Genomic DNA, 23,595 nt, shown 5'->3' with positions numbered 1-23,595 from the left:
AGTCAGCTAATATCCACCCAAATCTTGTATAACTAAAATGTTGTTACCACAAAAAAGTTTAATCATGGCCAGACATTTTTAGTCAGTTGCTAAATTTTATTTTATGAAATATGTTCAAAATTTTTGGCATGCAGCATAAATTTTTTAAAAGTTGGAAGAACATTTTTTGGTATCAAGTTTTTAATTAGAAAAATTGTATTTTTTTCTGAATTATTCTACATTAATGCAATGCAATAACCAATTTAAGCTATTTTTTCCCTCTAAGTGTCAAATTATTTTTGTGTTTGTTCCTCTAGGCTGCTAGTCAGTGCTTCCCAAGATGGAAAATTAATTATTTGGGATAGCTATACAACAAATAAGGTAGAATTTCTTCATAATTCTTTTAAATAACCTTATATTTGTTTGGCTGTTCACCAGTTCTTTTGTTTATTCTTTTACCTCAAACTTAAATTGCTTTCTGAGATAAATTTATTGTTTATTTTAATCTAGTTCTTCTCTTTTGTTTTAGTGTTTACTTTTAATGTTTAACCCTTTTTTATTTCCAGAGATGACTTTGTGTTTTACTAGAGGGCTCATATTTAATATATGAATATTAGAGTACCATTTTACATATACTAAGAAATGACTTTTAAAAATTCCCATTTCCTAATATGACAAAGACCTTGAGATTTTTATTTCTAGTTGTGGATAAGTTAGATGGCTAGTGGGAAGCTCTTCTTTGGCCCACTCCAGGCCCTGATTTGTGCTTCTGGACTTTTTAGAAGATACAGTAGATTGGAGGTAAATGACAACTTGTTTAGATCTCTTGGTGGTAAAAGACTGTGGATGGTCCTAAAACATCCACTGGAAGGAATCCCCAGTTTAAAATTGTTGAGTAGTAGTGAAAAAGCTTCAGGAATACTTTGATAAGTTAATACCTTTATACTCTGTGTATACATATTAGTATTTTTATTAAACATCTGAAAATACCATTTTGTGAAATAATAATTTCAGCGTGACTGAGATTTTAAAGCTAGCCAAGACAATTTTGTAATATTAGTTTCTTTATTAATCATCATTAAGCATGTTATCTTTGAACTATATTTTCATAAAACAAAAAAATGTATTTTAAGCATATTAGGTTAAGTGAGAGCATAGTAGTAATCCTGCCACATGTTGATTCCCTGTATGACTGTTTAGCCGTGGTATTCTCATACACCTTTCTTTTTTCCATCTGACCTTCAAATGATTGGTGTTAGGGTAACAAGGCAGCAGACAGTGCTGTTTCTAGAGTGATGCAAAACTATCACCATTGTTTGAACGAGATCCCAGAATAAGGGCCTATTAATAGAGGGATGCTAGTGTCATCTTTTCATGGAAGACTAATGTAATCGACTCTGATACTTGCTAATTATCTCCCTAGTTCTTGTTCAGAGTTATGTTGGAGGAAATTTCTCTTTTGAGCACTATTACAAAAGTGAAAATTCTATTAAAACCTCTAACATTTGACACTTAATTTTTCAAATGGCAAGATATTCACATTGAAACATCTTTATGTTCATTATTTTATTAAGAGAATTTCCAAAAAGAGCACTTTTTGACTCAGATGATTTGATAATACAAAACAACAGGCATTTTAATGTGCGTTAGCGTTTTATTTTTCATGGTTCACTTTCTCAAGCCATTACATTATTTTATTTGACTTATCTTTCTTAGATGTATTTAATTTTTAATAATATTTACTTCATTGTAAATGGGTTTATGAATAGATGACTGTTTTTGTAATCTGAGTGATGTGTGGTGTGTGCCCTACAGATGCATGCTATTCCTTTGAGGTCCTCCTGGGTGATGACCTGTGCTTATGCTCCCTCTGGTAATTATGTTGCCTGTGGAGGCTTGGACAACATCTGCTCTATATATAACTTAAAGACCAGAGAGGGAAATGTGAGAGTAAGCCGAGAGTTGCCAGGTCACACAGGTGAGCTTCCCTAAATATTCTTTCCCACCACACGTGGTTCCTTGTGTGGAATGTGCTGATCAAGGACAAATGACAGATTGTGCTCGGCTGGCTAAAGGATGAGGATTAATCGGGTGAGAATGAAATTGTATGAACAAAGGAAACATTAACTTTTCATAGTCATACAAACGTGGATCATAATTTTATTTTTCTTTCAAAAATAGCTGTATTGTTTTTGTAAAGAAATTTACTGCACAAAATTCAAACTCATGAAAAATAAAGCAAATAAAATGTTCTTCATTTTCTGCTGCCATGTAACAATTATGGGATTGTGGCATCTGTACTCAATTACATAATTGAAAGTATGCATTAAGGTACATTAGTGAAGTGCTTTTCACCATGATAGTGTATTGCTTTGTTTGCCAGTGTGCCCATCATAGTTCAATAGTGTAGTATTGGGTTAGTGGTGTTAATCAGGAATTTATTGCCACTTATCTGGTATCTGTTCATCTGAATTTTTAACCATACTGTTTGACCATGCTTTTACAAAATCTCTAGAATGGTGTTTTTCTGACATTTCCATATTTTGAAACACTGATGAATGCTAAGCATTCAAATGCCACATCTTTCATAAAGTCTTCACTGTTGTTGTTCTGATTTCTTACAGTTTTTTATTTTTTTAATATTTTTTATTTGAAAAAAAATTTTTTTAACTGCTCCTTGCAGAGCAGGGCTAACTCATAGGCAGTGTGCCCAGAGGCATCCTCTCACAGTATTTTAAAACTATTTCTCCAGGGTGCTTAACACAGTCGGCCATAGATTTAGTTCTTCCCAAGGTAATTGTCTTAGGTGGCAGGGGCTGTGTCTTACTCAATTTGGTAACTTTCAGAGTACCCAGCACAATGTCATTAACATAGTAAATGCCTAAGAATGGTTTGTTGATAAAATTTGGTTTATAGACAATGTGGGATTTGAAGTAACTAAAAGTAGAACTATAGAGTATATTGACAAACACTTGTGGCCCAAGTCTTCTATTTTTAAAAATATATATTGCTGTTTCATATGGTAACTGAGTTATTCAATCAGTGATAACCTAAAATTTGCTACTCTTTATGCTGTAGGGTACTTGTCCTGCTGTCGTTTTTTAGATGACAGCCAAATTGTTACAAGTTCAGGAGATACAACTTGGTAAGTTTATTCCAGAAGCACACTGATTATGGGTTTGAGGGTGGTAGCAGGAACTGACATAAGAAGAAGTAATTGTCATTAAATGTTGTATTTTGTTTTTAATTACAGTGCTTTATGGGACATCGAAACTGCCCAGCAGACCACCACATTCACTGGGCATTCTGGAGATGTGATGAGTCTTTCTCTGAGTCCTGACATGAGGACTTTTGTTTCTGGTGCTTGTGATGCCTCTTCCAAATTATGGGATATTCGAGATGGAATGTGTAGACAGTCTTTCACGGGACATGTCTCAGATATTAATGCTGTCAGTGTAAGTGAATAGCATTTCCGGAGAAAATTTATTATGCATTTAAAGTGTTGAGCTCTATGGCATGATTTTAACAACAAATTGCCTTCAAGGATTCTTACAAGTAATGTGCCCTTATAACTTTGAATCTCCAAGTAATAAGGGTTTTTGATTTTTTAAAAAAGAAAGCTTCAATTCATAGTCCTAGATCTTTTTTGTTATTGTTGGATTTTTTTTGTTGTTATTTTTTTGTTTTTTTGAGACAGTCTTGCTCTGTCGTCCAGGCTGGAGTGCAGCGGCACAATCACGGCTCACTGCAGCCTCGACCTCCTGGGCTCAAGCGATCCTCCCACCTCAGTCTCCTGGTAGCTAGGATTACAGGTACACACCACCATGCATGGCCAATTTTGTATTTTTTATAGAGATGGGGTTTTGCCATGTTGTCCAGGCTGGTCTCGAACTCCTGAGCTGAAGCAATCCTCCTGCCTCAGCCTCCCAAAGTGTTGGGATTACAGGCATGAGCCACTGTTCCTGGCAACCTACGTTTTTAATTGCTGGTGAATATCGCTTTTTTTTTTTTTTCCAAAGTGGAGGGATTATCATGAGTAAACAAGCAGATCGTGGATGTTCTGACAGTGAATTTAGATGAGAAAAAAGTCTCATCTTTCTGGGACCAAAGTGAACAACCCAAAGAGAGAACAACAAGGATGAAAAAAGCAGCTGATTAGTGTGGAGTATAGCTTTTGAAGTCAGTGCAACCCAGGACCTAATCTTAGTTCTGCTGCCATTAAGCACCTGTGTGAAACTAGTCATGCTGCTTCATCTTGGTGAATCTCAGATTCTTCAGTTTTTAAAATAGGGATAATACCACCTACATCAGAGAATGGTGTGGAGACTAAATGAAACTAGGTATTAGATGCTCAGTAAATGGTATAAATTATTATTATTTAGAGACAGGGTCTCACTCTGTTGCCCAGGCTGGAGTACAGTGGCATGATCATAGCTCACAGCAGCCTTGAACTCCTGGGCCCAAGTGATCTTCCTGCCTCAGCCTCAGGAGTACTGGGACTACAGGCATACACCACCACACATGGCTGGTGATTTGTTGTTTTTTTTTGTTTTTTTTTTTTTAATCTTTGGTAGAGGCAGAGTCTCACTATGTTGCCCAGGCTGCTCTTGAACTCCTGGGCTCAGCAATCCTCCCACCTCAGTCTCCCAAAGTGCTGGGATTACAAGGAGTGAGCTACCAGGCGTTGCTGGTATCAGTTATTTATAAGCTACTTCATATTTTAAAAAACTACCTAAACAGAAAACCATAAATAGATTAAGCCAGGTAAAAAGTACTCAGTATATAGGAGGATAAGCTAGTTATAGATATCTGTAAATTAGGGTAAAGTGAAAGTAACATTTTGAATGACAATCAAAATGATTATCAAATGGTCAGAATTGAGGGGGAGGGGTGTTAAAAGAAGGTAGGATACTGCTTGAGTTAGGTTACCTAAGCAGATCAGATGCCAAACAGTACAGATATGACTAGACTGTCCAAAAGTACCATAATTGCCAAGGATTTTAATGTATGAGAAATATTCTAATTTTATAACGACATTTTCGGGGAAAAAATTAGTACACTTTTCTTTATCATACACTTATTGAAAGTCATTTTTTTTACATGATTTTGTAGAAAACATCAGAGAAAGTAAATGCTGTGCTAACCCCATCCCCACCTCTTTGCCGTAGGCCAACCTGGTTAGAATAGAGTTGTAGAGCAGGCAAACTTAACCCTCTATATCTCTCAGCACATGACTTTTATCAAGTTGAGATGTTCTCTCATAATTTGCTAAAGTCTTTATCAGGAATGAGTGTTGAATTTTCGTCAAATACTTTTTGTCCATCTATTGAGATGTTCGTGTGGTTTTTTTTTCAGCCAGTTAAAATGGTGTGTTTACATTGATTTTCTCCTGTTTTTTTTTTTTTTTGTCAAAACATTAATACCATCTTTTACAAATATAAGTAAATATAGAGGCTTCTTTTTGGAATAAAATGATTCAAACAAAGATACTGTATATATAACAGTTTTTCAGATGAAATTATGACCAACTTTATTATTCTTTTACAATATTTTGAAATTATATTCAGTGATGATTTTAGCAGTGACATTTCTCACACTGTTTAGAATGTTAGGCTTAGAAATGAAACTTTAATAGTTTCATTTGTGGCTGAGCCCCATATATTCACTGAGTGAGTTGCTGAAATTTTCCATTTGGCTCTATATTTGTGGGGCCTCTAGGTGTCTCTCAGCAGTAAAGACACTGTTAATAATTGTAAACTGTGATTATTAATTTCATTAACTCAGTGCCAGATTCAGTTATTTCTATCATAGATCAAGGCTTTTTTCCTCCCCAGCCCCCACTTTGTTAAGGTATAATTGACAAATTGTATATATTTACAGTGTATAATGTGATGTTGTATTAGATATAGGGCTATTTAGGTTATCCATTTCTTTTTGAGTGAACTTTCAAAGATTTTATCTATATCATCTACATTGTCATATTTATTGGCTTACAGCTATTTATTACACTCCCTTAATTTTTTTTTGATATCTGTAGAGTTTACAGGATATCCTGCTCTCATTTATGATGTTGGTAATTTGTTTTACTTTTTGCCTGATAGTCTGGGAGTGTGGGCTGAATTGTGCCCATCTAAAATTTATATGTTGAAGTCTTAAAGCCCAGGACCTCAGACTGTGACCTTATTTGAAAATAAGGTTGGTCCAGATATAATTGGTTAAAATGAGGTCATAATGGATTGGGTGACACTAATCCAGCGTGACTATTGTCCTTATAAAGGGGGAAATGTGGAGACAGGCAAGCGCAGAGGGAAGATGATGTGAAGAGACACAGGAGAAGACAGTCATCTACAGGACAGAGACAAGATTACACATCTTTCTGTCACAGTCCTCAGATATCTTGGTTTCAAGTTTCTAGCCTCCAGAACTGTGAGACAATACATTCCTTTTGTTTAAGCCAGCCAGCTTGTGGTGCTTTGTTATGGCAGCCTTAGCAATGAACATATCTGGCTAGAGGTTTTTTTATTTGTACCTATCTATCTATCTATCTATCTATCTATCTATCTATCTATCTATCTATCTATCTATAAATCAACTATCTGCTCAGAGAACCAGCTTTTGTTCTGAATGATACTCTGTTGTTTTTCTGTTTCATTGATCTTTCACTCTCATCTTTATTATTTCTTTTCTACTGCTTACTTGGTGTATTAGTTCATTCTCACACTGCTATGAAGAAATACCAGACACTGGGTAATTTATAAAGAGAAGAGGTTTAATAGACACAGTTCTGCATGGCTGGGGAGGCCTCAGGAAACTTACAATCATGGTGGAAGGCACCTCTCCACAGGGCGGCAGGAGAGAGAATGAGTGCTGAGCGAAGGGGGAAGCCCCTTATAAACCATCAGATCTCGTGAGAACTCACTCTCTATCACAAGAACAGCCTGCAGGGAGACCACTCTCATGATTCAGTTACCTTCCACCGGCTCCCTCACAACACGTGGGGATTTGGGGATTACAATTCAAGATGAGATTTGGGTGGGGAAACAAAGCCAAACTGATCACTCAGGCCTCATTTGCTTTTCTTTTTCTAGGCTTTTTTTTTTTTTTTCTTTTTTTTTGAGACAAAGTCTTGCTCTATTGCGAGGCTGGAGTGTAGTGGTGCGATCTCAGCTCACTGCAACCTCTGCCTCCCGGGTTCAAGCAATTCTCCTGCCTCAGCCTTCCAAGTAACTGGGACTACAGGCACACACTACCACGCCCAGCTAATTTTTGAATTTTTGGTAGAGACAGGGTTTCACCATGTTGGCCAGGATGGTCTCGATCTCTTGATCTGGTGATCTGCCCGCCTTGGCCTCCCAGAGTACTGGGATTACAGGAGTGAGTCGCAGCCCCTGGCCTTTTATTTTTTTGAGACGGAGTCTCACTCTTGTTGCCCAGGCTGGAGTGCAATGGTGTGATGTTGGCTCACCACAACCTCCGCCTCCCAGGTTCAGGCGATTCTCCTGCCTCAGCCTGCCAAGTAGCTGGGATTACGGGCATGAGCCAACATGCCCGGCTGATTTTTTTGTATTTTTAGTGGAGACGAGGTTTCTCCATGTGGTCAGGCTGGTCTCGAACTCCTGACCTCAGGTGATCCACCCACCTCGGCCTCCCAAAGTGTTGGGATTACAGGCATAAGCCACCGTGCACAGCCTTTTTTCTAGTTTTTTTTTAAGATAGAAGCTGATGTCATTGATTTGGAACTTTTTAAAATTTCTAATATTGGAACTTAAAGCCATAATTTTTTTTTTTTTAAGACTGGGTTTCACTCTGTCACCCAGGCTGGAGTGCAATGGTGCAGTCATGGCTCACTGCAGCCTCGACTTCCCTGGGCCCAAGTAGCTGGGTATACAGGTGCGTGCCACCATGCCTGGCTATTTTGTGTGCGTGTGTGTATTTTTTGCAGAGATAGGGCCTTGCGATGTTGCCCAGGCTAGTCTGGAACTCCTGGGCCGAAGTGATCTTTTGTCTTAGCCTCCCAAAGTGCTCGGATTTCAGGAGTGAGCCACCATGCTTGGCCCTTCTTCATGTTTCTTGTGTTTGGATCTATGAGTTTCTTTCTTTCTTTTTTTTTTTGAGACTGACTCTCGCTCTGTCACCCTAGCTGGAGTGCAGCTGCATGATCTCGGCTCACTGCAACCTCCACCTCCCGGGTTCAAGCAATTCTCTTGCCTCAGCCTCCTGAGTAGCTGGGACTACAGGCGCACACTACCGTGCCCGGCTAATTTTTTGTATTTTTAGTAGAGGCGGGGTTTTATTATGTTGGCCAGGCTGGTCTTGAACTCCTGACCTCAGGTGATCTGCCTGCCTTGGCCTCCCAAAGTGCTGGGATTAAAGGTGTGAGCCACCGCACCCGGCCCCTAATCAGATTTTTTTTTCTGTCTCCTCTCTCCCTTCCTTTGGAGACTAAGTCACATAGACATTAAACCACTTGAAGTTTTTTCCCAGTGCTCACTCATGTTCTGTTCATTTTATTGTTCAGGATATTTTTCTTTCTGTATTTTACTTTTGATGGTTCCTATTGCTTTGCCTTCATGCGTCTTTTCTCTTCTGTAGTATCTATCAGCCATGAACCCATCCAGTGCACTTTTCATCCCAGACATTGTTGTTGTCCTTGCCTATTAATTTTATCTTCTGTGACTTTTTCTGTTTTTTTCAACTGATTAATTTTTCTCCTAATTATAGGTCATATTTTCTTGCTTTTTTGCATGTCTGGTGAATTTTTATTAGATACCAGACATTGTGAATTTTACCTTGTTGGATGCTAGATAATTTTATATTCATAAAAATATTATTTAGATTTGCTCTGGGGCATAGCTAAAATCAGACTGGCCAAGTTAAGTTACTTGGAAACGATTTGATCATTACAGGGTTTGCATGTCAGTTTTGTTAGATGGGACCAGAGTCACACCGTGTGTGCTTAATTTTGCCCCACTGGTGAGGCAAAAGACTTAAAACCCCTCTTCCCAATTAATTACGAGGTTTTTCCTGTGTATTATGAGGTTTCCCCTCTGGCTGGAGGGGATAGGCATTATTTTTGTCCTATGTACGCACCAGGGTTTGTTTCCTGTAATCTTTTTGGGTGTTCCTTTCGCAGCTTGATTAGTTTTCTCACACGGCTCTGCTGATCGGTACTCCGTTGACTCCCTAAAGGAGGCCCTCAGCATGCCTCTGGAGTTTTCTCATTGCCAAGCTTTGTCCTCTCCAACACTCTCTGTGAACTCTAGCTGCTGTGGACTTCTTGGATTCCCAGTGCTGTCTCCTCAACTCAGGGAGGCCAGTGGGCTCCAGCTGCGTTTCTCTTCCCTTCACCATGACCTGTAAACTTTCATAGTAAGATGGTAGTAAGGTAGTAAGATGGAGCAGCTGTAGGAATTATTTATTTATTTACTTACTTATTTTGAGACAGTCTCATTCTGTCACCCAGGCTGGAGTGCAGTGGCATGATCTCGGCTCACTGCAACCTCCGCCTTCCGGGTTCACGTGATTCTCCTGCCTCAACCTCCCAAGTAGCTGGGACTACAGGCACCCGCCAACACGCTGTGCTAATTTTTGTATTTTTGGTAGAGTTGGGGTTTCACTACGTTGGACAGGCTGGTCTCAAACTCCTGACCTCAGGTGATCTGCCCACCTCAGCCTCCCAAAGTGCTGGGATTACAGGTGTGAGCCACCACGCTCAGCCTCTTTTTATTTATTGTTTCTCTGAGGTACACTCCTTCATTGACTGATATCCAATGTTTTTAGAACCATGTTTTATATATTTTTGTCAGTTGTTTTTAGTTTTTTAAGGCGTGGAGCAAATCCTATCACGGTTGCTCCATTTTGGCTGGAAGCAGAAGGATAGTCAAGAAGTAATTTTTAAAAAAATATCTTTGTTGAAGAAAATCATTGAGTTGAAGGTCTAAGGGTCTTATGAAGTACTTTTTAAAAAGTAATTAAAAGAGGGGCCAGGCGCTGTGGCTTATGCCCGTAATCTCAGCACTTTGGGAGGCTGAGGCAGGCAGATCACTTGAGGCCAGGAGTTTGAGACCACCCTGGCCAACATAATGAAACCCCCGTCTCTACTAAAAATGCAAAAAAATTAGGCGTTGTGATGCATGCCTGTAATCCCAGCTACTGAGGAGACTGAGGCAGGAGAAGCACTTGAACCCAGCAGGCAGAAATTGTAGTGAGCTGAGATTGCACCACTGCACTCCAGTCTGGGCGACAGAGCAAGACTCTTGTCTCAAAATAACAAAAAAAAGTAATTAAGAGAAACCAACACATCCTGTTGAATTTAAGAGTATCAAAAGATGGGAGAAAATTCAAGACGAAAATGCAGATTACCTAGATATAAAAGATTAAAAACCAAGCTAAACTCACACTTTTTCACGACAGACACTGCTGGAAGGCTCCTGAACAGTATCTGCCAAGTGTTAAGGGAGAAATACTGTGACCCAATAATTTTAAGTATCAGAGATCATAGTCATGATGTGGGGAGAAAATACACTAAATATAATATAGGATAAGAGATTAAGACCAAGAATAATCACTTAAGGCATTACACGTAAATGATTACTGCTATTAAAAGATACAGAATAAACTGAACTGTAATGTATGCAAGAAACACACCTAAAACAAAATGACTCAGGAAGGCTAAATGTAACAGTAAGAGAGTGGGTAAGTCATAAACTGGAAGGAAATCTGTAGTAATATTACTATATTGCTATTAACCGAAGTAGAATTGGAGCAAAAAACTATAAGATGAGAGAAGTTTTATCTTAATGAAAGGGACAGTAGTGATGCTATAACATTGAAATTCATAAAACAAAAGCTATTAAAAATTCAAGGACCCAAAACACCATTGTGTAGGAGACTTTAGTAGACAACTTGCAAATACTGATATCCTAAGAAGGCACGAAATAAGATACTGAGGATTTGAATAGTGTTATTTAATAGTGTTGACTTGAGAGTATATTGTAAATTGCACCATATTTGGGTTTTACCAAGTACGCAGTATATTACCTTTCTAAAATCTGAAAAATTCTGAATTCTGAAAAAGAACTGCGCTAAGGGGTCCTTATAACCCTGTAAGGATTGTGGACCTTTTATCTCCTTGCTGTTCGTTCTACAACAGCCACACACATACACATATATATTCTATAAATATTAGTACTTGCTTTAAATGTTTCAACATAACATATGGAGAACCAGAGCCAATATTTGTTGAATACTTGCTGTGTTCTGAACAATGGGCTATGTACTTTGCATATGTTATTTAATTCAGTCCTAACCAACACTTTGAAATGGAATGTAAGGCTCAAAATATTTAAGAATCTTTAGTGCCCAACATCGCTCACCTGGTAGGTAGCCAAGTTGGAAGATTAATCTACATTTGTGTAGTATTACACTGCCTCCTATGATTTTACATACATCTGTAGAATAAATGTTTGTTACTTTCCTGTCTAGTTTTTCCCAAATGGATATGCCTTCGCCACTGGCTCTGATGATGCCACTTGCCGGCTCTTTGACCTTCGTGCAGATCAAGAGTTATTATTGTATTCTCATGACAATATCATCTGTGGAATCACTTCTGTAGCCTTCTCAAAAAGTGGGCGTCTCTTGTTGGCTGGTTACGATGACTTTAATTGTAACGTATGGGACACGCTAAAAGGAGATCGTGCAGGTTAGTAAATAAGTCCACATTAGGTTCTGATTTTCAGGAAGCGTGAAGAGGTTCCCATCAGTCGTGTTCTAGGCCTCCATGGACATCCTGGAGTTGTGGAAAGTGGTAACCCGATGGTTCTCATCATGTTCTTTGTTGTTACCTTTTGTTTGTGGTTATAATCCATAAGCCATATTTACACTTTTGCTTTCTGAAGAATCACACTGAGGTCTGTAATATTTTCTTGTTTGGTAGACTTCAGAATTAAAGATGGATAGTGAATGTGATTCAGTGTGGTCTTTTAGAAATCACACTTTTCTTATCACCTGACAGGAAACATTGTAACTGCTGGTTTTCTTCCTTCTGAAGCAGATCTTGTATGGGACAGGACATAGACCTGTTGCTTCCCTTAGCCCCATACCCTCAGTCCTCCTCTGTAGCTTCTACAAGATGACAATACACATTAAGCCATACTGGGGACTGTCATTAATAAGTCACACAGAGTAATTTTTAACTAGTTTTAAAAATCAAAATTATACTTAAAGGAATCCAATTGTCCTATATAGCTTGTTACCAAAACACAGCAGTTGCTTCATTCCCAACCCATAGTTTCTGCTCCCCAAAGGAACTGCATTTAGTCATTTATCTACCCCTCCTCTCTCCCCACCCCCTTTGTTTTGTTTTGTTTTGTTGGGACAGGGTCTCTTTATGTTGCTAAGGCTGGTTTCTTCCCACCCCAGCCTCTGGAGTAGCTGGGATTACGGGCTTGAATCACCTCACCTGGCTTACTTACATATCTCTAAATAACATGCCTGTATTGCTGTTACTTGTTTAAAAAATAAAAATTTAGGTGTTATCCGTTGTTGACCTATTATGATGGATGATAAGGGTTGGGTTTTTTTTTTTTTTTTTTTTTTTTTTTTTGAGACGGAGTCTTGCTGTGTCACCCAGGCTGGAGTGCAGTGGCGCGATCTCGGCTCACTGCAAGCGCCGCCTCCCGGGTTCAGGCCATTCTCCTGCCTCAGCCTCCCGAGGAGCTGGGACTACAGGCGCCCGCCAACACGCCCGGCTAATTTTTTGTATTTTTAGTAGAGACAGGGTTTCACCGTGTTAGCCAGGATGGTCTCGATCTCCTGACCTCGTGATCCGCCCGCCTCGGCCTCCCAAAGTGCTGGGATTACAGGCTTGAGCCACCGCGCCCGGCCAGGGTTGGGTTTTAAGCTGCTCCTGCCATAGCCACATTCTTCCCAACCAGTTTTTCCCATATGATAGATTTTGTTTAGAACCACATTCACTGTTTACATAATTCTGACTTTTTAAAAAGTCATTTGCTGCTGAGCCATGAGACGTGTTATGACTTCTTTTGCCATGCAGCTTTTTTGTATTTTCTAGAGTTAATTTTTTGGTTTATATTCTTAGTTTCTATGTGCTTCTCACTAATGAATCTTCACACTTTCTGCCAGTTTTGATGTGTCTTGGAGCAGATCCATTTTCGTTCATTGTGCTGGGTATTTAGTGAGCCTTTTTGATTGGGAAACTCATTACCCTATAGAACAGGGACACTTGGGGGTGGGGGCTTGTTGAATTTTATTTCTTCTCTATTATCATCATTCCCTTTTTCTAGATCTCTCATGATGTTGAAAATGGGCTTCCTGGACTGATCCTTTTGACTTTTTTTGTTTTTTAAGAATTTTTATTTTATTTTTTTGAGACGGAGTCTTGCTCTGTTGCCCAGGCTGGAGTGCAGTGGCGTGATCTTGGCTCACTGCAGCCTCTGCCTCCCAGGTTCCAGCGATTCTCCTGCCTCAGCCTCCCGAGTAGACTAGCTGGGATGACAAGCACGCACCACCACGCCCAGCTAAGTTTTGTATTTTTAGTACAGATGGAGTTTCACCATGTTGGTCAGGCTGGTCTTGAACTCCTGACCTCAGGTGATCTGCCTGCCTCAGCCTCCCAAAGTGCTGGGATTATAGGCGTGAGCCACTGCGCCCAGCCTGACCTTTTAATTGTATTTTTTATTTTCTATCTTTTTTGCTTTATCTTCTGGGAGGAAACCTCCCTTCAGGTTTCAACCCTTCTGTTAAGTTTTGGTTTTCATTTTCACTACCATCTTTTTAACTTAAGAGCTATTATTAGTGAAATAATTTTTTTTTTTTAAGTTGCTTCTTCAAGCATAGTCTTTTGTGTTTCCAAGTTTGTTTGTTTTTTTCTTCATTTTTGGGGTTTCCTGTCTTTATTTTTAGAATATTTCCTTAAAAGTGTTAGTTCTTGTTCATACTTAAGAGCGAGGCACTAAAACCATTTGAAGCTCTGAGCACATGGCTGGTGTGCTGACTCTAGGCCTCCATTCACTCTAGCCTGGCCGTTCACTGAGGAAGCTCTGCTGTGTCTGCCTTTCTTCCTTTTTCCATCTGCCACTTTCCTCCATGAAGTGTATAAACTGGCTGCCAGTTTGGGGGCTGATTTCAAGAGAAAACCTGAGGGACCAAACATTTAGCTAGTAAACTTTACTCCCCATTTCAGCACAGTTTTATCAATCTCATCTGTGCCTGTTTTCTTCCAGTCAGGAGACCCTGTTTTACCCTTTCCTCTGAGTGAGTCTCTAGTCTTACGCCACAGCTCAGGATGATCTGTCACCTGACTCTGCAGAGTGGAGGAAAGGGACACCTGGGGGCTCTTACTGATTGATGAACACTTTCCAGTGCAATCTTATTTTACTCTGCCTTTGCCCCTACCTGTTCCAGAGATACCTGGTTCCACCTAGTAGGGATGCTTTTGGAGAATCTGCATTGTAATTTTGTTACTTGGCTTACTAGATTATTCATTTTGAACTCAGTATTTTGGGGTTCATTAACACAGTTGCCACAGTCCAGCTTATAAAAGTTCGTTGCCATTGCCTGCTCTCATCTCACTGTCCTTGTGGATTTATGTCCTTACCCTTTTAACCCCCCTATGCAGTTGTTGGGGTTCCTGAGGGAGCAGAGGCAGTTTAAGTTTTTTCCAGGAATAATCTTCTACAACCTCTTTAAAGAGACTGCATGGTTTGCAGTTTTACACTCTGCAAGTAGATTCCTGGAAGTACTCCGTTGCTTAAGGCCAATTACTTTTTAAAGATATTTGGTGTTTTGCCTGGATTGAAACAATTAGTATCCATAACAAAATAAAAATGTGCTTGTTGTCCACACTTATATGCTTGAGTTTTAGTTTTGCTTTGCTTACAAGCTGGTTTCAAGTTGGCTCAACTGGAACTTTGAACTTAAAATTGGATCCTGACTTGTGAATTGCTAATTCATTTCCCTCTCCAGTGTGACTTAAAGTATTTAGCCACAATGTTCATTTTTTTTTTGTTATTTCAACTCATAATGGTAAATTTTCCCATTGCCAAACATGGCCATACTGGAGATACTACAGAGAATATTAAGAGTTACAAGATGAACTTCTGTTCCTGATTGATCGAAAATGATATGCTTAAGAATATAGAGAATGCAAATTCAAACATAGTGTATTTTAAAACTTTTTTTGAGCATTTGATGTATTCTAATTTTTCTTACTAATCTTATTGTATTTGTTTTCCTCCAAAATATTGGAAATACATCAAGTGAGTTTAATATGTGAAAGAAAGGAGGAATTAGATGAGTTTCATGGTTTCAGAAAGTTATAACCAATAACATTCAAGAGTTTGGTGATTAGCATAAGAAAGTAAATAAATTATGTTGGTATTCTTGGAAGCAGTGATGTAAGGCAGCTTTATTCTTATGTTTTTGTTGTTCCTGTGGTAAAGGGCTCCTTCAGTGAACTTCATTGAAAATCTTGTTTTTGTTGAAAATAGCGTACATAGCTCAGCAGCAAAATTTGGAATATCATGAACTTATTAGAGATGTGGAATAATTGTCTGCATATGTTTTCCTAGATAAAGTTGAATTATAAAATGATTTTTCCAAAATTGAAACCACAAATTGATGCACGTCAAAATTCAAATAATCCAAATTTATAAATACATCCAGGTTACTCCTAACTTGTCTTCTTACTCAGAGAAATTTGTTGTTTTCTTTTAAATTATTATTTTTTAACTGATGAACTTTCAAGAAAACTGGACTGATTGATAGTTTATAAGTACCCTTTTAAATCTCTGCATATACTTGTTTAATTCTAAAACTCTACAATTGCTAATTTTTTACTGAATTTTTTTTTTCAGGTGTCCTTGCTGGTCATGACAACCGTGTGAGCTGCTTAGGTGTAACTGATGATGGCATGGCTGTGGCAACAGGCTCTTGGGACAGTTTTCTTAGAATCTGGAATTAACAGTGTCATACACATTCTTTGTTCTCCATTGATATATCTGGAGAAATCAATGCTACAGCCTATAGCTGTGAAAAAGTTCTACCTTATATTTGCAGGTGAAGATTTTTCTATTAGATTATATACAAAAACAAGCTTTCAGTAAACTACCAAAAAAAAGTGGGGGTGGGGGAAAAAAGGCAAAGGTGCCTTCTGAGATCAAAAGGACCAGTGTATGTATTTGAGGGGTTGGGTTAATTTAACCTTGATGAATTGTGTGTACTCAGAGTCTATTTTCTTTGTGCAGAACAGAATGTACACATTATGGCAGCTCGCCATTGTGTTTGCATTTTTTAAGAAGTACATTTTTAACTTTGTATACACAAGAAATGTCACATTTTTGAGTTTTATAATGGAAGAACCAGGCACAGAAACAGACAGAAATGATACTGTGTGTGTCTGTATTTATGTCTGAAGAAAGTCCCCTTGAATTCTATCTCTTTGAATCTAAGAGATCCTGATGGCTTCATGTTTAAGAGCATTGACAGGCGGGGCACCTCTGAGGGGAGTCCATTGTTTCTCATGCATCATTTGCCGTGTACTATTAATCAAAGTGCTTGCTTTCAGTCCTTTGAGGGGACAGATAATCTGAAGGCCAGAGATTAGAGATTTCACTGATATTTTGGACATAGATAAAATACATCATTATAATTTATTAATAAAAAGTAGGTAATAGCATATAAATGGTTCTTGACATTCTAAAAGCCTGGTTATGATCAGTTGACACTTTGAGTACCCCCCTAAATAGCTGGGCTTTCCTATTCATTTCATATTTGGAACTAAGTTTGTAAGGTATACTCATCTTTCAGAGGTTTGGTAAACATTGGGATTGTCCCTGCATCTGAACATCTTTCCCAGTGCTATCAGTGTACATCTAGAGAGGAAATGCAGTGTGACAGTGTTACATTTGGGGAGAATTGTGAGATCTAACCAATCGCTAGCACATATTTGTTGTAATACGATGGTTTATTTCATGTTTGCATACTATAAAATCTGAATTGATGTGAAATATCTGTGCCTTTAAATTTCTGAAAATGAAACCTTTAAGCTTTTTGTTCTGTTTTGCAATATTTTGTAGTATTTCGTCCCTTCCTTAGCACAAAATACTGGTTTCTAAGTGGTTTTGCTTCAAAGGATGTCTAGATGTAAGTGATTCCACTTAAAGCCAAAATAAAAATTCCGAAAGCAGTTCTTAAAGGAGTTAGAGAGGTATATTAAACAGTTCTTCTGTGGTATATTAATGTGTCTCTTACTAGAATGTCCCCCACGACCAAGTTAAAGATCAAATAAGTCTAAATGATTGATAATAGAAGATTGTTAGTCTTGTCTCTTACTAGAATGTCTTCAAAGGATGTCTAGATGTAAGTGATTCCACTTACTAGAATGTCTTCAAGGGATGTCTAGATGTAAGTGATTCCACTTAAAGCCAAAATAAAAATTCCGAAAGCAGTTCTTAAAGGAGTTAGAGAGCTATATTGAACAGTTCTTCTGTGGTATAATAATGTCTCTTACTAGAATGTCCCCCACGACCAACTTAAAGATACTTTTCCTGTTGGATTTTCTTTTACAAATAAGTCTAAATGATTGATAATAGAAGATTGTTAGTCTTGCTTGATGGTAAAGTCTTGGATTATTCTGATATATAGACGTGCATTGTTTTGTAACTTAGTTACTTTTCAGATAGGTCTGTGTTAACTTTTGAACATGTGTAACCTTAAGCTAAATACTCCCAAACTTTACCTCTAAATTTTTGTTTTTATATTGTGAATGTGCTAATATGTGCATCAACTGTAAAGACGTATCAGTTTTATTAAAATCAGTTGACAATTAGAATAATAATAAAATGGATAAAGGCAAATTAAGATATAGGACCAAAACAGAATGTTACAGATGGCAGTTATGAATGTATATTTATATTTTGGTTAAGATTTCTATTAACTTTTTGGCTGGGCACAGTAGCTCACACCTATAATCCCAAGTCTCAAATTAGGAAAAAAAAAAAAAAATTTATATGAACTTTTGCTATTAATGTTTATTTGTAGGCTATTTATATCACTTCATAAAGAACAGCTCTTTGAGAAAAGAATAAAGGAATGTGTTCATTTCCAGAAAAAGAGGGTTGGGGAAAGTTTGCCATGTAGGTTAGTCAGAAGAAAACAATTCTATTATGCATAAAAATAACCTTAAATATGTAAGAGTATCTCCTCTACTTAAAAGTTATTATAGTAGTCAGAGGCATACAGACCACAGGAATTCTATGGTCTTAACATATTTTAAAATTACATTTATTTTAATGTTCTTAAAGTTTATGAAGAGGAGTTTAAAGCAATTCCCATAATTAAATATTTACTCAGCAACTAAAAACTAACACTTGTGGTTAATTATACCCATAAACAAATGGCGACAGAGTAGCCTCACTACCACAATTACCTTCATGGTTACACCTTTGCTTTCTAATAATAGGGGCTCTAGTTGCTAAATATATTTGTTTACTTGCAGTTTATGTTGAGCTGATTATTTGTTTGTTATTGCTCCTGAATTCAATGAGTATATAATTTGTAGAGACGTTGAATAGTTTGGATCTTAGTTTTTAAGGCTGAAAAACCTGGCTGGATTTAGTTTTTTAAAATTTGCATCGTCAAGAATATTGCAGTTAATGTTCCTTCTTTTTTTTTTTTTAAAGACAAGAGTCTCACTCTGTTACCCAGGCTGGAGTGTACAGTGGTGCAATCTTGGCTCATTGCAGCCTCAACCTCTGCCTCCTGGGTTCAAGCAATTCTTGTGCCTCAGCCTCCCAAGTAGCTGGGACTATAGGCATGTGCCACCATGCCCGGCTAATTTTTGTATTTTTAGTAGAGACAGGGTTTCGCCATCTTGGCCAGTCTGATCTCGTATTCCTGGCCTCAAGTGATCCACCAGCCTCAGCCTCCCAAAGTGCTGGGATTACAGACGTGAGCCACCGTGCCCAGCCAGGTTTCCTTCTTTACCTTCTAAGAAACATTTAAACACAATATGCCTGAGAAGGTTAATTTGTCGACTCTGTAGCATTGAGTAGTTTTTTGAGATCTGGCAAGAATATTTTAGAGATACATATTCTTTTCTAAGTATGTGATCACCCTGTGGTGTTGAGCATATTGTCCCAAAAACCTGCTTAAGCAAACAGTTCTTGGCTAGGCACGGTGGCTCACACCTGTAATCCCAGCACTTTGGGAGGCTGAGGCAAGTGGGTCACGAGGTCAGGAGTTCAAGACCAGCCTGGCCAAGATGGTGAAACCCTGTCTCTACTAAAAATACAAAAATTAGCCGGGCGTGGAGGCGGGCGCCTGTCAGCTACTTGTGAGGCTGAGGCAGAGAATTACTTGAACTCGGGAGGCGGAGGTTGTGGTGAGCCGAGATGGCGCCACTGCACTCCAGCCTGGGTGACAGAGCAAGACTCTGTCTCAAAACGAGAAAGCAGTTCTTGCCATCAGCAAGGATATCTCCTCCACTTTAATGGACAGGCCTCATTTTTGGCAGCTATGCTGTTTGAGATTTAGACTGAATATCCAAGGTTCCTCCCTAGCTCAAGTTTTTACTTGTGATTACACACACCACATTGAATTCCATCTTCAGAGGCAAAGATTTGAGGCTTCGTATCTCAACAGCAAAAGGGCCTGTTCAGCAATTCCCTTCATTTTAGACTCATATGACCTCAGAGATTGCATGATAATAGTAAACTAGTCTCTTGGAAATAATGGATGTAGGTGCTTCTAGAATATGTTACAGAATTTCAAACTTAACCTATTAATAGAGAAATGGATCTTAAGGTGACAAAATGAAACTTTTTATTATTGCTTAAAAATGCTGTGCCAGTATTGTATAACTAGCTCCTCCAGTACTTTTGGTATTTTGGATTTAATAATAAGACCTTAAGCATTTTAAATATGAACATGTTCAGGGAAGTATGCTTTGATGTAAATGTCTCAGATCTAAGTTGTAACACAATTGAATACTTGTGGCTTATTCTTGGTTTAACTTAGGAAAACTGGTTAAACAATCCCCCATTTGGGCCTGCCATCATTTTAATAGTGAAGATGTTCTTTCTAAAATCTTCAGGGCCTGAGTCAGGCTGAATTTTGTTAAAAATTAAATATTATGTTCAAATTCTTTCCTTTTTGGCATTGTGAAAAAGCAAAATTTTCAATGATTTCTCCTGTTAGAATTTTTTAAAAATACCCACAGGTTGGACCATCTTTCTTATGGGTTGCACAATGAATTTATATTTTAAATTAGATTAAATAGAATGTGAAGTACATTTCAGATTTACTAATTTTCTTTCCATTGTTCATTTTGGGTTGCCTTAGATTCAGTGTATATTTTAAAATATTGGTTACATAATAGGTACTCAATGACATGGTTTATAGTAGAATATCTAAGCTAGCACTTTATTTTAAAAAGTAACTTATTAATCACACATTGATGGTACACCTTGTATTTGCAAATGTTTGCATGTTGATAAAATCTCGTATGTCTTCTTTCTTAAATCCAGTTACTGATTTTGTAAAATACAGTTGTGATAAAGCAGCATTACGAGGGAGAAAAAAAGCTATATTCCAACTGGTGTTAAATGTATTCAACAAAATCTTACATCATACAGTATTTATTTCTTAATTAATAGAACTTCAGTGATATACTTGGTAGATATCTCAAGCCTTTTGTCTTTTACACAATGGTGCTCTATCCTATTGTTTTCTTTTCAAAGAAGCATCTGAACACTTGCATTTCTATTTTCCTATCCAAAGGCATCCACATCTAAGTGTGTTTTTAAAGTTGATTAAAATTATTTTCCTGTTAAAGCATTCTGAAAGTGTTTGTCTTTACCTAGAATGATTTGTACACACTTGTGGTCAATTGAACATGAATGTCAGTAGTAGTCTAATTATGGGAAGGGTAAACATGTTAGATTAAGGCTCTTAAAGCTCTAAACCCTATAAACTGTGGACTTGTGTCATGATTTAACTGTTCTTAGATCTTTCTTACACAGTGATTCATTCCTCTATTTGTACAGTGGCTTTATGAAATGTTGTGAATTGATACTGTAATCAATAAAGTGCTTTTAACCAGATTTCATTGTTTTTTTTATGCCACTTTTTTTTTCTTTTTTTTTTTTTTTGAGAGTGTTACTCTCTTGCCCAGGCTGGAGTACAGTGGTGTCATCATGATTTACTGCAACCTTAGCCTCCCGTGCTCAAGTGATCATCCCACCTCAGCCTCCGGAGTAGATGGGACTATGGGTACGTACATGCCACTATGCCCAGTTAATTTTTATATTTTTTTGTAGAGACAGGGTCTATGTTGCCCAGGCTGGTCTTGAACTCCCGGGCTCCTAAAGTGCTGGGATTATAGGCGTGAACTACCATGCCCAGCCAATTTTTTATAAAGTTTTTATTGAGACAGGGGTCTTGCTTTGTTGCCCAGGCATGTCTCGAACTCCTGGCTTTAAGGGACCGTCCCACCCTGATCTCCCAAACTGCTGGGATTGCAGGCTTGAGCCAACAAGCCTGGCCTCTGTAATTTTTAAATAAGCACTTCTGCTTATGGTGTTGATAAATTATCTTTACTACTTTCTTTCACCACCCCACCCTTAGGGGAGGATGAGTGTGGAAATAAAGATAAAGATGTTATATAATTATTTACAGATTATCTTAAATTTACTCCAAAATGTGGGAGCTAAAACAACTTTGGCCATGAGTTGGTAATTATTGAAGCTGGGGAATGGAGTAATGAAGGTTTATTATGCTTTCCTGGTTATCTCTGTCCTTGTTTAATATTATTCAATAAGAAAATGTGTCTTTCCCTTAAACTTACGAGTCTATGCAGGGGCACATAGCACTACAGGTTGAAGCAGAGGGCAAGAATAAACTCCCCTTTGACACTAAATTAGTTCTGTTGTCCAGTGAAGAGTACAAAGTACCTGTAAATTGTTATGTTTAAGGTAGAAAACTTCTTGAAATGTGCTCCTCTGATGGTATTGTATGACATCTTATACTAATGACTGGTATATGTAACTTTGACTTACCCTTTTAATGTTTGCCCAGAAGAACTAAACAGTAATGCCATCAAAAGAGGTCTACTCAAGATAACTTACATATCTACCATAAAAGTAATTAGAATGAAAGATAAAAACTCACTAAATACTAGTATAAATGCTACATTTGTCAACTATCAGGCAAACAGGTTTTATCTTCATCTTGCAAGCTTGCATACTGAAAAAAAATTTTTGTAAAAAGATTATACAAAGTTTAATCCTGCAAACATATGAAGTAAACAAGTGTATGTGCAATAACTTTGAAGTACATCACTCATAATTACATAATTCCTGTATAATTCATGGGCTTGGTCATAGGTGCACATATTTCTAGGCATAAGAGTTGGCTTTCATTATTTCACTGTTCCATTTCCAACATTCATTATGTTTTCACAATTGATCAGACAGAACTACATAAAACAAGTGATTAAAAAGTTGCCATACCAAACCTATACCAGTGGCACCCCAACTTTACTGTGCATCAGAAACACCTGGATGGCTTGTTAAGCCATAGATTGCTGGGCCCCAAACCTACTGTCTGACTCCATAGGTCTGGGTTCAGACCCAAGAATCCACATTATAAAAGTTTGAAGGTGATTATAGCTGTGCGTGGTGGCTCACACCTGTAATCCCAACACTTTGGGAGGCTGAGGTAAAAGGATCACTTGAGCCTGTGAGTTCAAGACCAGCCTGCACAACATGGGGAAACCTCGTCTTTACAAAAACTAGCCAGGCATGGTGGCGTGTGCCTGTAGTCCCAGCCACCCAGGAGGTTGATGTGGGAGGATCACCTGAACCCGAGAGGTTGAGGCTGCAGTGAGCCATGATCACGCCACTGCACTCCATCCTGGGTGACAGACTGAGACCCTGTCTCAGAAAGAAAAAGAAGTAATGTTGATGACCCAGGACCAAACTTTGAGAACCACTGTACTATACTAATAATGAGGTGACACCAAACCATTATGAACTTTCAAGCTTAAGTACTTTCATATAAAGGTTACGGCCTTGAGTTTTGTAAACTAAATTAGCAGTACGTGATCTTAGACACTGTTTTTCCATGTTGGTGTAGTTACCTAATCCCACTTACTGTGGCCTGTACCATTTCTTGGGTTATAAATCAGCAATAAAAGCTAAACACCAAAATTAATTTGCATTAGTATACTGCACTCTAGTGTCAATTTGCATAAAAATATATTTTTGAAAGGCTTCAATGGCCTAGTGTTACCTGCTAAGATACCTTGAAAAATAAATAGAGTTGCACCTGCTGTAAAAAGGCTGAATAGCATCTAGAAGCCTTAAAAGGCATGGAAAAGGAAGGATTGTGTATTCAAAAAAAAAAAAAGCCTTAAATTTTATCCCTCCCATGAAAAGGAAGCATAAGCTACATGTGGCCAAATGTACTGTGTTCCCCGGGATTGTGCATTTCTAACGTGTCTAGGAGATACTGATCTGCTAGTCCTACATTTTGTCTAGCAAATTCCTAGAATGGTGTCATTTTTGTACATTTCCATTCCATCTGCGTTTCAATCAA

At 38.0% G+C, this 23,595-nt stretch overlaps 1 protein-coding gene across 4 annotated transcripts in view; it reads left to right on the top strand.

The window, feature by feature from the left end:
* GNB4 (G protein subunit beta 4) overlaps positions 1–21,101 on the top strand; it is a 56,249-nt gene extending 35,148 nt beyond the window's left edge. For all 4 annotated transcript variants that reach the window (XM_063621832.1, XM_063621834.1, XM_063621833.1 and 1 more), the window contains exons 5-10: positions 297–360; positions 1,795–1,957; positions 3,058–3,124; positions 3,233–3,434; positions 11,464–11,680; positions 15,855–21,101. In XM_063621832.1, the coding sequence (XP_063477902.1) occupies positions 297–360; positions 1,795–1,957; positions 3,058–3,124; positions 3,233–3,434; positions 11,464–11,680; positions 15,855–15,961 (820 nt within the window). In that variant the 3' untranslated portion in view covers positions 15,962–21,101. The remainder of the gene's footprint in view (positions 1–296; positions 361–1,794; positions 1,958–3,057; positions 3,125–3,232; positions 3,435–11,463; positions 11,681–15,854) is intronic.
* The last annotated feature ends 2,494 nt before the right edge of the window (positions 21,102–23,595 follow it).

This window comes from Symphalangus syndactylus, chromosome 17 (assembly GCF_028878055.3).
Source record: "Symphalangus syndactylus isolate Jambi chromosome 17, NHGRI_mSymSyn1-v2.1_pri, whole genome shotgun sequence".
In the NCBI taxonomy this organism is placed as follows: domain Eukaryota; kingdom Metazoa; phylum Chordata; class Mammalia; order Primates; family Hylobatidae; genus Symphalangus; species Symphalangus syndactylus.
This window is presented reverse-complemented; position numbering and strand designations above follow the sequence as displayed.